Below are 14,640 nucleotides of genomic sequence, written 5' to 3'. Positions count from 1 at the left end.
CTTCTGCTCTTAAGCATTAAATATTTAACAAGAAATACCTAGTGTGGTCTAGTTTCATGTCTTGAAAAAAATCAAATGTTTCATATATTAGTTAAGCATATATATATAGGCTCTTACTAAGATCAGCAAAGAGGAAAGAGACGCAAGCTGCAACAAGAGACACTTCTTACACATTCAAAAGTAAACCAAGGTGAGGGTGGCCAGACACTGGAACAGGTGGGCTAGAAAAGTCTGTGGAATCTCCAGTGWTGGAGATATTTAAAATATTACTGAACAAGCCTCAGAGCCTAATCTAGGTTGGCCCTTCTTTGAAGGTGAGAAGTTGGACCAGAAAATCTCCATAGATCTAATTACTGTGTGATTCTGTGATAAAACATTAAAAATTTTGTGCAGTACGTACCAAAATCACTTGAAAACTTCTTGTAGTAGGTAGCAAAATCAGTATTTTTGAATGAATTTTGTATATAAGACAAATCATTTTAAAATCAATAATACTGGATTTAAAAATAAGAAAACAAAAAAGTGCTTAAAATAACACCCCCCCCCCAAATGCATTTTCTTTCATATAACCTGGAATATTTTTGCTTRAATTATCCCATCATGTCTGTTTCTCCATGTTGCTTCCCAAGAAGAGGTTTAAAATGAAGTCATGCTATGTTACTTCTCTTCAGGATTCTCTTAGCAAGTTCCTAGTGTTGCTTTTGAAAATGTTCATATTATATCTGAGTAAGATATTTGGATATATGTGGGGGAGGCAAATTATATTTTCATTCTGTGGCCATCTTCATCCGGTCCTGGACTGGTGTCATGTATGGTAGAAAGGTACAAGAGTGAGGGCTAATTAGTGGCTGATGTTATACAAACAGCATTTTGATAATACGAGAAAGAAGTAGTGCTCGCAAATCAGTGATATTTTCAGTTGGTTCTTTGACATTTAGTCTCTATTAGAGTTGCATGGGATGTGTGTGGGCCATTGTGATTTTTTTTTTTTTAAATTACGAAAACAGGATGACATTTCGACAGACTGCTTTGTTCTGTAGTAAAGCGCCTCCAAATTTTATTCCTTTAATGTGTGTATGTATAATGTATAAGTACCTGAGAAAATGGGGCCAAACTCTTCTAGGGGGTAGCCAATGATAGGACAAGGAGTAAGGGATACAAGTTGAAACACAGGAAGTTCCATCTGTATTTGAGGAAGAACACAGAATCATAGAATCCTTAAGGTTGGAAGGGACCTTTGGAGATCATCTATTCCAACCCCCATACACACGCAGGGTTACCTAGAGCATGTGGCACAGGATTGCGGCCAAGTGGGTTTCCTGTGAAGAACTTCTTTCATGTGAGAGTAACAAAGCCCTGGAACAGGTTGCCCAGAGAGGTTGTGGAGTCTCCTTCTCTGGAGACCTAAACTTGCCTGGATGTCACCCTGTACCGTGTGCTCTAGGTGTCCCTGCTTGAGCAGGGGTATATTGGACTAGATGGTCTCTAGAGGTCCCTTCTAAATTCAACCATTCTGTGATTCTGTGTAATATGATTAAAAAAAAAAAAAAAAAAAAAAAAAAAAACCCAACAAGGCGTACAATTACATTCAGATTGTTGTGGACCTGCTTTTCTTTCAGCTTTTCCAGCATCTTATCTTAGTACTGTCTCATCTGGAGACATCCCCAGTGCTAATCAAATGCATGCCAGGGAGTTTTGCCCTCAAATGGGCAGCTGAAATAGATCTTGCATTCAGCTTATAGTCTGGATGTTCAGCATGCTCTGTTGGGGGTAGCAACAAAAGAAAAATATCCTTTCCTGTGTAGAGAAAGGCTCTGTGGGCTACAATGAGCTGTATGCAGCTTATAAATTGTAGATGGAGAATCTTTACTCTAAATGCTTTGGCCTCAATGGAAATCCAGGCCTCTGGATCCATTCCAGATTATTACACCAACTTAAAAATCTTATTTATTTTGTCTACTCTAATTTGTACTTGGTTGAATTTGGTTAAACATTTGGTAGTCTGAGCAGAAATCCAGATATTCAGCTTGGTGGAGTCTAGGAGCTTTAGCATCAGTGAGCATGGCATGTGCCATGTGGTGCAAGCCATGGCCATGCAGTTGCTTAGTTCCTTTGTCAGCATGGGGTTGCATCAGCCGCTATTCCTGTTCTGTGAGTTTGTTTTCCTTATAGAAGGTGAAATTTTCCTTTATCAGTTGTGGAGTATTTTGGAATATGTATCCTGTAGAAGGAAACAGTTTCTTATTTAACGGTTTTGTGCAGGAAACACTTGGTACATATCTGAGAGTTAGATTAGTCATGATTGGAAAAAGGCATAATAGTATAGAAGAGATGTTTTTTACATAGGTATGGTTGAGAGATTTTCTCTATGTTTTGACAGCCTCAAGAGAGTGTTTTAGCAGAAACTAATTAACTGTGTTTACTGTTAGCTGAAAGCCTAAAGCAAAGAAGTATTCTCTAATTAGATTTTATGCTTAATGGTAATATAGAAAGTGTTTTAAAGTTGATACTTAAGATTTGCTAATCTATCATCAGTAAGTATGACATTTAAAGTGAATAACTTCTCGAATAGTTACGAGTTTTATGCAGAGTAATCATTTTGCTGTCGTTATTGAATGCAGGAAAGAGCAACTCATAGAAAATTATGTTTCTATTTTGATAAATATAAATTAGTACAGTAACTGAAATGAGACCCCATTTTGCTAATGSTAATGCTTCCTTTAGCTATGCCTTACTACACCTCTGCCTCTGGCACATTGTTACTTGGTGTTGAGCGTAGTGGACTCAGAATTTCTATGCTCAAACACTGCTGTTCTGTTAGTTGCTGGATTTATTGAACAAACATGGAGCTTCTGAGGCATATCAACTTGAATTGAAGAGTTAATATTTTCTTTAAAGCTATGAACAGTCTTGGTCTAGATGCTCTAAAGTAACAAAATGAAATTAGACAAGTATTTAAAGAAAAATTAATGTCTCCAGATTTAATTCCTGTATGATTTACCATTTAAAAGATAGCATGCATATCTTATCATATATGTGAAATACTGCAGTACTTATATTCGTTTACCTGCAATATCTCAAGAATTTCACATGCAAGCAAATACTACAGGATATSAAATGATCATATGCCAGTTGATGCTGGGTACCTACGTTTTACACCCTGTGTGCTCACTGTCAGAAAAAAATACTTAATTTCATATCTTTTCATTAAAACACAAGTATCCTAGCTTGCATTTACTATGAAATGATACAGCTTAAGCTCATACATATCGAGCAGCTGCTGCATTGTGAAGGAAAAGATGACTCCAGCATAACTGCTTCATCTAAACTCTTGTTTACTCAGTTCTCTCCCCTTAACATCATAAATCACCATTGTTTGCTGTTGAAAATGTCTGAAGTCCTTTTTTTTTTCTAATAGCATTCAATCCATGCAAAACCAGTACAAAATCAGAATGTATATTCTATATATATTCTGAATATAGTTTTTCTGTATAGACCCAAAAATGAAATCACTTCTGTAGAGATTTACATGATTTTCAATATACCATTTCTTCTGAGGTCACACCAAAGGGAAAGCAATACTATAAAAGCAAATGCATTTGAAATGAATTAAAACAGGTAAAGATTGTATTTGATTCATTGTAGAGGAGTTCTGTGAATCTAAAGTTGTATAAATGATAATGTGAAAATCCAGCAGCCTCTTTCATTTTCCATCCAGTACAATAGAAGGTGCTCAGTTTGCATTGGGATTATAGTAGATAAGAAAGCTTCTTCTTGAAAATGGAAAAAGTGTTTCCTGGATTTTAAGACACATGAAAAAGTACTAACTGAACCCCTGAAGGCTTACAGATCCATTTTAGTAATAAAGAAAATTCTTTTCTTATACCAAGAAGAAACTCACATTAATTAAAGTTTTAACATATTCTGCTAGGAATTACTTTTCAAAGCTCCTTTGGCATTTTTGATAAGTTTTGATATTATATTTACAATCCTCATATGCTAAATTAATCTCTGATAACTGTTTAAACTTAGCTTGTAACTAAACATTCTAAGAAGGATTTACTAAAATTGTGGTAGTGGTAACTTTTAAAAAGAAGGATGCAATGTAGGTTATTGCTTTCTTATTTTGGAGACCACAGTGTTGGAATAATGGAAAGGCATTTTTAAAAATAAGTTGCACATAATTTCCAAGATRGTTAGACTCAGGATTCATGTAATTTTGTTTCTAAGCTACACACTATTAATCAGTAACACTTTGATTTCAACTTTCAAACTTATTTTCATAGAGATTATAAACTACTGTATCTAACAGAGTGAATCAYAACTATAACATAAGCTGAAACCTAGCTATGATCATTTAGATTTAGAACAGGGAACTTAGGGGCAGTAGGGAGAGAATAGGTGTTATTCAAAATCACAAAGAAAGCAGCAGCTACATTTTACACAGTCTTAGCTGTACTCTTTTCATTCAACCTTAAATTCATTGAATTACTGATCTAGATGTCAAGTGACAAGTGGATTATCTTGGCTAATGTGTCAAGAAAGACAACATTTTTTACTGAGCTGATGATGGAAGAAGCTATTTCAGACTCGAAAGCTACTTGGTCATCCAAGATCAATAAGAAATAAAACAACTTTGCATCAATTTGACAAGTGAAGTCAATGTATATCTTTATAGCCATGGGAAATGCTATAAAGGAGAGTATAGTGAGAGAGAAATGAAAATATTGTAGCTAATATGGTAAAGCATTTGTTCTTTTCAAGAAACATCTCTTCAGTCTTTCCACAGCTCAGCTTAAGTCTCTTGCCCTGCACTGATATATTCTAAGCGTTATTGCAGTGGCAGTACATTTAATTGTCAGCTGAGACCATACAAATTCACCAACTTTCTGCCCTGTGGTYGTATGAGAGGAAGAAGGTAATAAATTTTTCATGTGCCTGTGGTAAAATACATTTTATTAGCATTTTTATTGCATTTTAATCTAAATTATTTATTAAACAGATGTGACAGAGTTGTTATGTCTTCAGCTTTTTGCAGACCAGTATAGATAGCAACTGCAAACAGTCTTTTGTGGTCTGATGAAAGTTTTATTACTGCGAGTTTTGTACTTAATTGTATGTGTTCAGAAATCAATATATTTTTTTAATTGGGTGGAACATAAGTATCTTATGTTCCTGAGAGTGTTACTCTTTACCAGTTAAATTAAAAGTTTATTGGATGACAAAAATAARATGATTATATAAAATGCAAATTGAAATGATTGTGATTACTTGCATTATACTAAATAATTTTACAAAATCTGTCCTAACCTGAWTGCGTAGTTACTGCTGTACAATAAAACAGATTGTTGTTAAAGTCATTAAAAGAATCATGCAGACAGGAGCAATTACTGTTTATATTTAGCTAATGAAAATGGAAAGCAAAACTCTAACTGAATCATAATCATTTGGGTTGAAGGCTCGTAATTTGTGATGTGACAGATTTAAAGGTCACCTATTAAATGTTTGACTGTGGTGGAGTTACGTTTTACAAAGAAAAAAAACCCAAATTCATTCAGTGATGTTTGATCTCGCTGCTTARACAGTTTTATAGAATCTGGTAGTGATTCAGAGAATACAATAAAATACTATTCCAACAATATTCCTGATAGATATCTGGGATACTGATTTATATATAGTGGGCTGGTTTTGTTGGGGTTCTATCCCCTTCTCCAAGTTTTCTAGGTTTGGGAAAGAATCTGTCATAGTCTGTTTAATTTGAGAATGGAGATTCCAAGTCCTAGCTGATCTATGAGAAGACTTCAAAAGAAAATTTAGTGACCTGTGCTTCATATCTGTTGATGACAATGGTTTGTCACAGGACTGTGGGACCACAGAGTGCTTCTTTGATAAAGCAATTAAATATGAGTTCCAGTTTTGTAGGTTTTGTTACTTAATAATGCAGATGGCTTATCAAGATAGCAAAGCAAGGTGCAAAACTTGTATATTTTCTCTTTATGCCACAAAATACAATATATTGGTAGACAGTTTAGAGCTTGCCTCTCATGGTAAAAGACTTCATGTCTRCATGTAAAAGAAAGTTGAAGCCCTACATTAGATAGTATGTTCAGTAAGGATACTTGAGGCTAATTCACCCCCACACACATACTCTTAGTTTCATTTACTACCAAAAATAAAGGAGGTCAGTTYTGTTAGCAGAAATTCTGTGAATTTATGTCTTGGGCTAATAAACCAGAAATGAGTGAAACACCTTTTGAAACCTCACATAYGAAAAATTATAATGTTTGATTTTTTTTACAACCTAAGACTAACAGATATTTTCAAAAAACTTTGGCTATACCTGTATAAAAAATCCTGCTGCAGATTGAAAATCAAGTAGTTCTTTAATATGCAGTTTATATAAAAGAAAAAAATCATTTTAAACTTTACTTGAAAGGAATCCTGTTATTTGTCTGAATTCAGTAAAGCAAAGAGAGTAAAGACAATCATTTTGATGGAAAATGTGAACTCTCAGTTAAGGTGAAATAAAGATACAACAGAACATTAGAATATCAGTCATTTAAGTCTCCTCATGTTTTTAAATGTGGTTAATTTTCTGTTTGTCGATTTGAAATATTCAAAATTAATGTTGGCTTGGTGTTTACAGTATGTTTAAACAAACATTTGTCATTAATCTCAACAGTTGACAAATCCACATCAACTGAAAATGTTAAAAAAATCAGTCAATAACTGCAGGATTCATTATTCTCTCATTATTCTGTTTTAGAACTGGGTAGAAAAAGCAGAAAACCAGAAATTGCTGTCAGAAACTCTAGATCTCTCAGACCTGTTTCATCCAGAAACCTTTCTCAATGCGCTACGCCAGGAGACTGCAAGGTGAGGAAAAGTTATTCTACCAGTTTAGGCTGGTTGATGTGCCTTTATTGCCTATTTGTGAATACMTTTACTTAATTTTCAGGACATATACCTATTTTATGTCAATTATGTCAATTTCTGTCATTAGCCATCTYTTTTTTATTTGAGCTAGAGTAGAATATTTATGAATTACTTGTTTAAATCCTGACATTTTATAAAAATTCAGATGAAATTCAGAATGTTATATTTTGCTATAAATAAGACTCGGTATGATTTTGTTTGTTTTGTAAATGCATTATTTTCAGGTTTGTTTTTAAGTTTCCCATTTTAATATGTCCATAACTTTAAATATATATGTTTCCCCTACAGAGTAATGAGTTGTTCTGTGGACAGCCTTAAATTTACAGCCTCTTGGAAAGGGCGCATACAGGAAGGCAAACTTCAAGTTAAGGTATTATGCATGGCACTATTTCTCACTGCATTTCTTGAGTTCCCATATGTTGCATGTTTAAAAAAGGAAAAAGAAAGACTGATACTGATATCATAGAGTTTCACTAGTATGTTTTATTAGCATAGTCCAAGCCATCTGTCCATAAATTTTCCAGAAAAAATAGCTCTATATATGTTCATGTAGCTGTGATATAAAGCTTTATTAACAGATTACACCTGTAAGAATATTTAGTGCAAAAATTCTACAGTACTTGGAGAAAGAAAGGAAGAGATTCTTTTACTTTTCTCTGGTTACAATACATAAATAAAATTATTTTTGTCCAATTTTCATTGACTGCCTTTCAGGTAAAACTGAAATGTGCTATTTCATTAGCTAATATCTAACTGTTGTCTAGAAAAAGACTTGTGATACCTAATATGAGGAAATAAATATATAAAACTGTAAGTCAAGGCCATATGCTAGCAATTGCAATGTTGCAGGTATGAGACTTTTAAGGAAGTAAATAAACTGAACTAAACTATAACTGACTTGTTYGTTATAACTTTTGTTATAACTAAGACCCAACAACTGGTTAATGAACACTTAGGACCACTGCCAACAGTCCCTACTGATTCTCTATAGACTGCAAAGTAGAGATGAATCCAAAAGTGATTYAATTTTGCTTCTTAACATTTCAGATGGCACTGACAATTTGACTTAACTGAACCTTTTTCCACTTATTTTATGCCTAGATTTGTAGGAAATTGACAAAATAAGTTTTCTGTGACGTCTTCCAATGAGTTTGTTGATCCCATGATAATATTACACAGCTGAAAATACTTTGTTCAATACGGAGTACGGCACTTAGAGATTAATTCAGAAACACAAATGAATTATGCAGGGCACATCCAGGTGTGTGTTGATGTGTCAYTAAAACTGTTAGATTGCAAGGATTACCAGAGAGAAAGCAAACAGGGAACACCTGCTCCAATCTGATAATTCAAGTAGATACAAGGTTGTGRCAGATAATAGGGTTCTGGACCAGCTTCTGACACTACTTAAAATTTTAATGTAGAATATATGAAAGTTTCATATTTATAAAATGTTAATAGATTGTAAGGCCAGAAAAAGTAACTGTGATTATCCAGTCTTTATAGATTACATCCAACCTTTATAGAATACAGTCTGAACTTTGTTGAATTAATTCTTATTGGAACTGGAGAGTAATTTTCATTTAGAAAATTATTTAATCTTAGTATTTACATAAGAGTGAAGGTTGCCTGCCTCAATTATTAAGAAGCATTGAGAGTCTAGAACCTGAAGATAAATAAACCAGAGCAATTTTAGAGCTTTTAGGCTTCCGCTGAGAAATACGGGAACCTGCAAATCCTAATTCCATGATTCTGCAAGGCTGCAGATTCAGCCAGGTTTTCTAAGTCTACAACAGTGAGCTAAAATCAAAGTTCGTATCTCCAGCCTCTAATTGTAATGTAATGTCACTCTGGCAAAATATCAGAAATTTATCAAAAACTAGTAAGTTTTTATGTATTCTCAGATTTTGACAAAAAGGATTTTTTTGACTTTTTTCAGGAAAAAATTCTTAACTGCTTCTGTAAAGCAGACCCAGGGAAAGCGATAATTTCTCAGAAAGTGGATTTTTAAATAAACGTGTTTTACAGCTAAGTGCTGCCTGCAGTCCATCTGTTCCGTGGATAAATAGAAGGCTCCAATACTGTCAATCTGGTTCCTTTCATAGGAACTAAATAAACAGCAAAAATAAAATGCAGTCATCCACCTCTACAGAAACTAATCTCAAAGCTGTTAAGAGCAGATGTGATTTTTCTAGCTTTGTTTTCCTCAGAAGAGTAACAGCCACTGCTTTAAACTCTAGTTTATAGTAAGTAATGCAAAAATTTGGTTGATTTTGACMTGAACTCTGCATATGAATTATAATGTCTAAGTATTTTACATATGCTAAATACTGTTACAGTATTTTAATATTGCTAGGTTGAATTAGCCACTTAGAAACTATAGAATTAAAGAGTAATTAGCAGAAAGAATTCTATAGCAAYGCTCCTGTTTAGATGTTTTGGAGCCAGTTTGTCTTTGTTACGTATGTGGTGGGTTTTTTTGTAAATATTAGTTAGATTACATTGTTAGCAGTCAATTTCATTTGTTAGGAAAAGRTTTACATATATTCACTATTGCTTTACAAGAGTGAATGTCATATTTCAAGAAAAATCAAAATTAAAAGGAGAATTTTAACTGAAGTAGTTAGGAGAGTAATTGCTTAAAGCAAAAGGTAAAAATCCACTTGAGGTTGGTCACCTMCATCTACCTCTTCTCCTTTTCTTAGTAAGCAGCAAAATTCAGTGAATTTACTTTAGTACATATTCACCAGATGTACAGAAAGGCTTTGCAACTTCTTGCTGTGCTGAGTGTTTAGATTCTTTTCCATGATTCCTTGCCAATGTGGCCGTGGTAGACTGGGAGAAACTTGTACATTGCTAAAGCTGAATCCAAGGCTTCTTGTCCATATAACATGTCCTATAACTAAGGAATAAAAAAATATTGCTATTACAGAAAAAGAAAATATCCACTAAAATGTTTCATTGGATAAGGATTCTCTAGATTACATTCATATAAACAATATGAATCTTAATGCAGGAAGAGTTTATTTTGTATCTATAGTAGTCAAGAATKCAGACTAGACTTACAGAATGAGGAGCTGTAATATAGAAAGCAGGGATCAAGAAAAAGATCAGGTAAGAAAAAGATACCTACAATGGATAACTTGTTGAAAACATGCTGTGGTGAGGTAGCTGGGGCCCTGTTGTATTCCGTCTAACTTTTGATACCTAAATCAGAATTCTGGATTTACCAGCTTCATTTTGTCAATATAGACAGGCACCTTCCCTTTCAAGACAATTAGGTTCTCAAATGAGCTGAACTGCTTTCAGGAGATACCTGCCTTTTTCCACTGACAGGAGACAACTTACAGATACCATGCTTCTAACATAGTAATTTTGGTCAATTACTTCAAGTTAAAAGGAGATTTTTAAACTTTGTCACATTTTGGAAATAGAGAGGCAGAGTTTTCCTGGAGTTCACAAACAAGTTAAAGGTTTTCTAGATTTTGTACTTTTTTTTTGTAAGTGTATGCACTGCTGTATATTAAGACTATGATTTATCCACTTTGCTAAAGATAATACTAATTAAAGATAATATTAAAGATAAAGTATAAAAGTATCAGTGCTTGTGAAAAAATCTCCCCTAATATGCAAATCTTTTCTCTAGAAAAAGTTGTCACAAAACCAAATAACAGCAATGCTTCTGTGGGAAATTCCAACTAAGATCAATGTGTAGCTTTTTACAGAGAGCATAATTCAGCAATGGAAAACCTTACATAGGAGTCCAGTAGAGTAAGATATTTTGTATTCAGAACAAGATATTGGTGCCCAATGGAAGCAAGATGGAAAGTAGTAGCAAAAAAAAAAATCTTTCCTTTTTAGTTAAGGAAATTATATAAATCTGCAGTGGACTGGACCTCTAGAAGTTTGATTTTGTGTGCTTCAGTCTGATACTCAAMTGTTGCTTCCTCGTTTGATAGCCTCCTTACAACAGCTAGGACTTCTAAGTGAATTTTCCCATTTAAAATCAATTCATAAGCAAAAGGAGATCTGTTTCAATTTCAGCTGTACATGGAATATGATAGCTGAACTCTGAACTAAGTGTTTCTTGGCATTTTATAGTGTATGCTTCTACAAATAGTAGAATGTAGTTAAAAGTACACATACTTAGATGTACCTTGTGTATGCAAAAACACCTTTCTTATTCCCTGGAAATTGTTTTCTTGTTATGGCTTACTGTGTCTCCTATATGTCCAACAAGAGCCAAATCATGGTATAGGGTGTTTTAAGACTTATATGTCTGAAAATGTACTAATAGAACTGGTGTTCACTTTACATGAATATTTCTGACAGAAGACAATTCTATACTCTGATGGTTAGGAGACTTGTTTTGGAGTGTGGAGAATCATGTTAAATCTACAATTTTTTAATTATTGTAATAGAATATCCTTGTTGAAAGATTGGATCAGTTAGGAGCGTGGATGAACATAGCTTTTAAATCTTCGATTCACACATACTTTGTATAACGTTGTAGTCATACAATTGGTGACTGTTTTGGAGAGGTTCTTTGAGATTTTTTTCCAGTTTTTAAAGTTTTGGAAGACCTGAAATTTGTCCTGCTAAGGAAAAAAAAAAAAAAAAAGGAATGTTTGAATTCTCATTATGTTCTATATAAGAAAACTTTTTCAATTTTTTTTTGTAGTTACTAAAAATGGCATCGTGCTTCAGCAATTGTAGCCATTTGAAATGATCTTTGTGTGCCAGCATTTCAAATAATATACCTGTGGTCCTCTGCAATACGATATGAAGTGCTAAAGCTGTTTGTTTAACTACAAAGTAGGCAGAAGAACTCCTAGTCAGGCCAAGAATACATGCTGATCTAGTTGGATTATGAAACCCAATATTAAATTAGCAGTGTTAATTCAGCAAGTAGTTAAAAACATTATGATTAGTAGATCCTTTCTAATAAGATATGATGAATGATTGCAGATCAATTCATATACAATTAAAATGTCTGTAACAATTCTTAGGATTGTTTAACAAAAGGTACTGAAAATGTATAGCTATTACAGTATAACTACATATTCAAATGCAAATATCTCCTGTTTGCTGTTTGCACTGATTGCTCTGTCATACGGTAAGAGGTAGTCTTACTCCTTTTGAATCCCATTTTCAGTTGTTGTAGAATACAATGAAAGAAAAAAGAAACATTGTAAGTGACTCTTTGGGTAGTAAATGCTATGAACTTGTATGGAACTTAACAGAAATGTGAAAAACAAAATATTTGCAGGTATGCCATATTCAGATATATAATAGCAACATTAATTTTGAAGATAAACTCTTATCAATTGACAGAAATACTACTGTAAGGCATCCAGAATGGCCTTTTTGTACAGTATGATTCCATCTTTAAACATAAAATATTGATGGAGACCTGTGAAAGTAATAAAGTAAGTAAAAATTTGACTTCCTGAAATCCACCAAAGCTTGCATCATATAATAGGAAACTATAATATGAAACAATAAGAAAAAAAAAATTGTGAAAAGTTGGAGGTTTTTGAAGTTTTGGAAGCAGAGATGCTTTGTCTCCATAGCATTAGCATACTTTCTACATGAAACATGAGCTGTAATTTGTAAGAATAGCTTTGTTTGAATCTAATACCAGTACCTATAGTTATAAAAAGTTAAGTGTTTTTACTTTATAAGGATTAAGACTTCAAAAAATCCTGGTCTACTCCAGTCATTACCAAGACTGTGCTACAAAAGTGCTATGCACCTTAATGATAGTTACTGTGAAGATTGTCCTTTGCAGCAGTTGTAATTTCTCAATATTGTTTATCAGAGAATAGAATTTTCAAGGGATAAATACCTATGAGTGTATTCAGCTAACTGGTGTCTTAAAGTAGATTGTGCCAGTGTTTTTTTTTTTTTTTTTCCCCATTGGCTTTTAATATTGAATCAAAGTCAGAGTTTTGGTCTTCATCTTCAAAGGAATCCCTGTGATTGGTTGAAGTTTTCCAGGAGATCAAATGATGTTATTTTACATAACTACAATGTCAAAGAAACTGCCGATATCAGAAGTAGAAATATGTGTGCAGCAGAGATTTCTTAATAGCTGACCCACTTCTACAGGAAGTGTTTTTAGAGGCTTGCAGCATTGCCGAACATTTGTACACCCTGACAATAAATTCTAAAGCCAGTTCATCAAATTTACCCTCCCTCAGTCATTTTGCCACGCTCATGTATTTAACAAAGTAAACTCCAAAACAAAGCTCCCTGAAGACCATGAGCAGCAAGAAAAACATACAGGATGCATACATACAGGAGGCTCTCTAGTAATTTCGCTATAGAGATAAATAAGAGCTTTGGAAACAGTCAGAAATTTAGTAGAATGAAGTATAGTCCRTGTGTCTTTTAAAGTGAAACCTTAAGTGGTGATATGTACAATAGGTGTCTGGAAGGAGTCCATAGAAAAACGTTAATATAATCGTTAGTTAGACTTTGTTACTTTTGTTCCTTTTATGATATTTTTCTTTGTATTCTTTGTCCTTGCAAGACAGAAGAAGTGGTGCTGGAAAGTTTATTTTCTATCATGAGATTTTGTCAGCTAGATGTATCTTTTCCTAGATAAAAGCCACCATCCTCTGACTTTTTTGTTTGAAGAGGTTTGAGAGTTTGAAAGGACAGAAACAGAACAAAATATTAACTGTTAGTGCTGTGCTTTAAAAGCAACAGACCTGAATGAGGAGATTCAGGGGAAAGATCAGAAAAAGCTGGCAGGAGAAAGAAGAGAATCACACTTTTATAGTAAAGACCTCAAGCTTCTGACAGACGATTGCAGGTTTTTGCAAAAGTTTTTGCAGTTTCAAAATAGGAAGTCTGAAAATTTTAACTTATTTAAGAGAGTCCTTGTTATGATAATTTGTGGATGTTATCAAAGTTAGAAAAAGTCATATTCTAGRATTTCTGTTTATATTGTTCATTGGTTAAGGATGTTCTATCCAGATTATCTRCATCTGTGGAGGTTTCATATGTGAGTTCTGTCCCTTATGTGTAGATTTTGTTAAAGAATATTGTCATCTTTTCTATTGGTATTTTATCCAAAATGAAACACAATTTTCTGTATTATGAAATATTTTATAATCTTTTTTTTAATTATATATATATATATATAAAATATACATATATTGTATTCATATGTATCTTATGTATTGTAAGGACGGGGCCTTAGCACAGATTTAAAACAGATATATGAGTTTAAAGGTGCAGGTTTTGACTGCAGAATGGACTTCRGACTCCAATAAGGACTACACTGTGTCTAGACACAAAGAAGAGAGTAATTACTTTTTAAAAATGTAAAAATGCTGAATACAAAATAGAGTGTTATTGGTAGAATATAAACCCAAAAAGAAAGCTTGAGAGGGAAGACATTGCTTTGAAAAGTGAAAGTCAACCTCCAATGCATCACTTTTTAACTGCAACTTTTTAACTGCAAGTTTTCAGGCCAAACTGGCTATTAGAATGCTATTCTTCTCATATTAATGAATGCCTTATTGTGATAAAATAAAATGAAGAACAAATGTTGAGGATTTCATGTGGAATAAATACATAGTGTGTATCTTTATCATTAATTTATTCAGGACTCACGTTCATTATAAAGATGGGAGAATGCTTTTTAATTCAAAATCTGAAAGTACTCATTTGCCATGTTAAAAGCAAGCATTT

General features: G+C 33.4%; 1 protein-coding gene across 1 annotated transcript in view; it reads left to right on the top strand.

Annotated features, from left to right (window-relative positions):
• Positions 1-14,640, top strand: part of DYNC2H1 (dynein cytoplasmic 2 heavy chain 1) — a 138,075-nt gene that overhangs the window by 119,792 nt on the left and 3,643 nt on the right. Inside the window, exons 86-87 of the mRNA XM_026044630.1 lie at positions 6,767-6,876; positions 7,225-7,306. Of these exons, the coding sequence (XP_025900415.1) occupies positions 6,767-6,876; positions 7,225-7,306 (192 nt within the window). The remainder of the gene's footprint in view (positions 1-6,766; positions 6,877-7,224; positions 7,307-14,640) is intronic.

Source organism: Nothoprocta perdicaria, unplaced genomic scaffold, assembly GCF_003342845.1.
Source record: "Nothoprocta perdicaria isolate Ctin4 unplaced genomic scaffold, notPer1 scaffold_373, whole genome shotgun sequence".
Classification (NCBI taxonomy): domain Eukaryota; kingdom Metazoa; phylum Chordata; class Aves; order Tinamiformes; family Tinamidae; genus Nothoprocta; species Nothoprocta perdicaria.
Note: the sequence above shows the minus strand (reverse complement) of the source record. Positions and strands in the feature narration are given on the sequence as shown.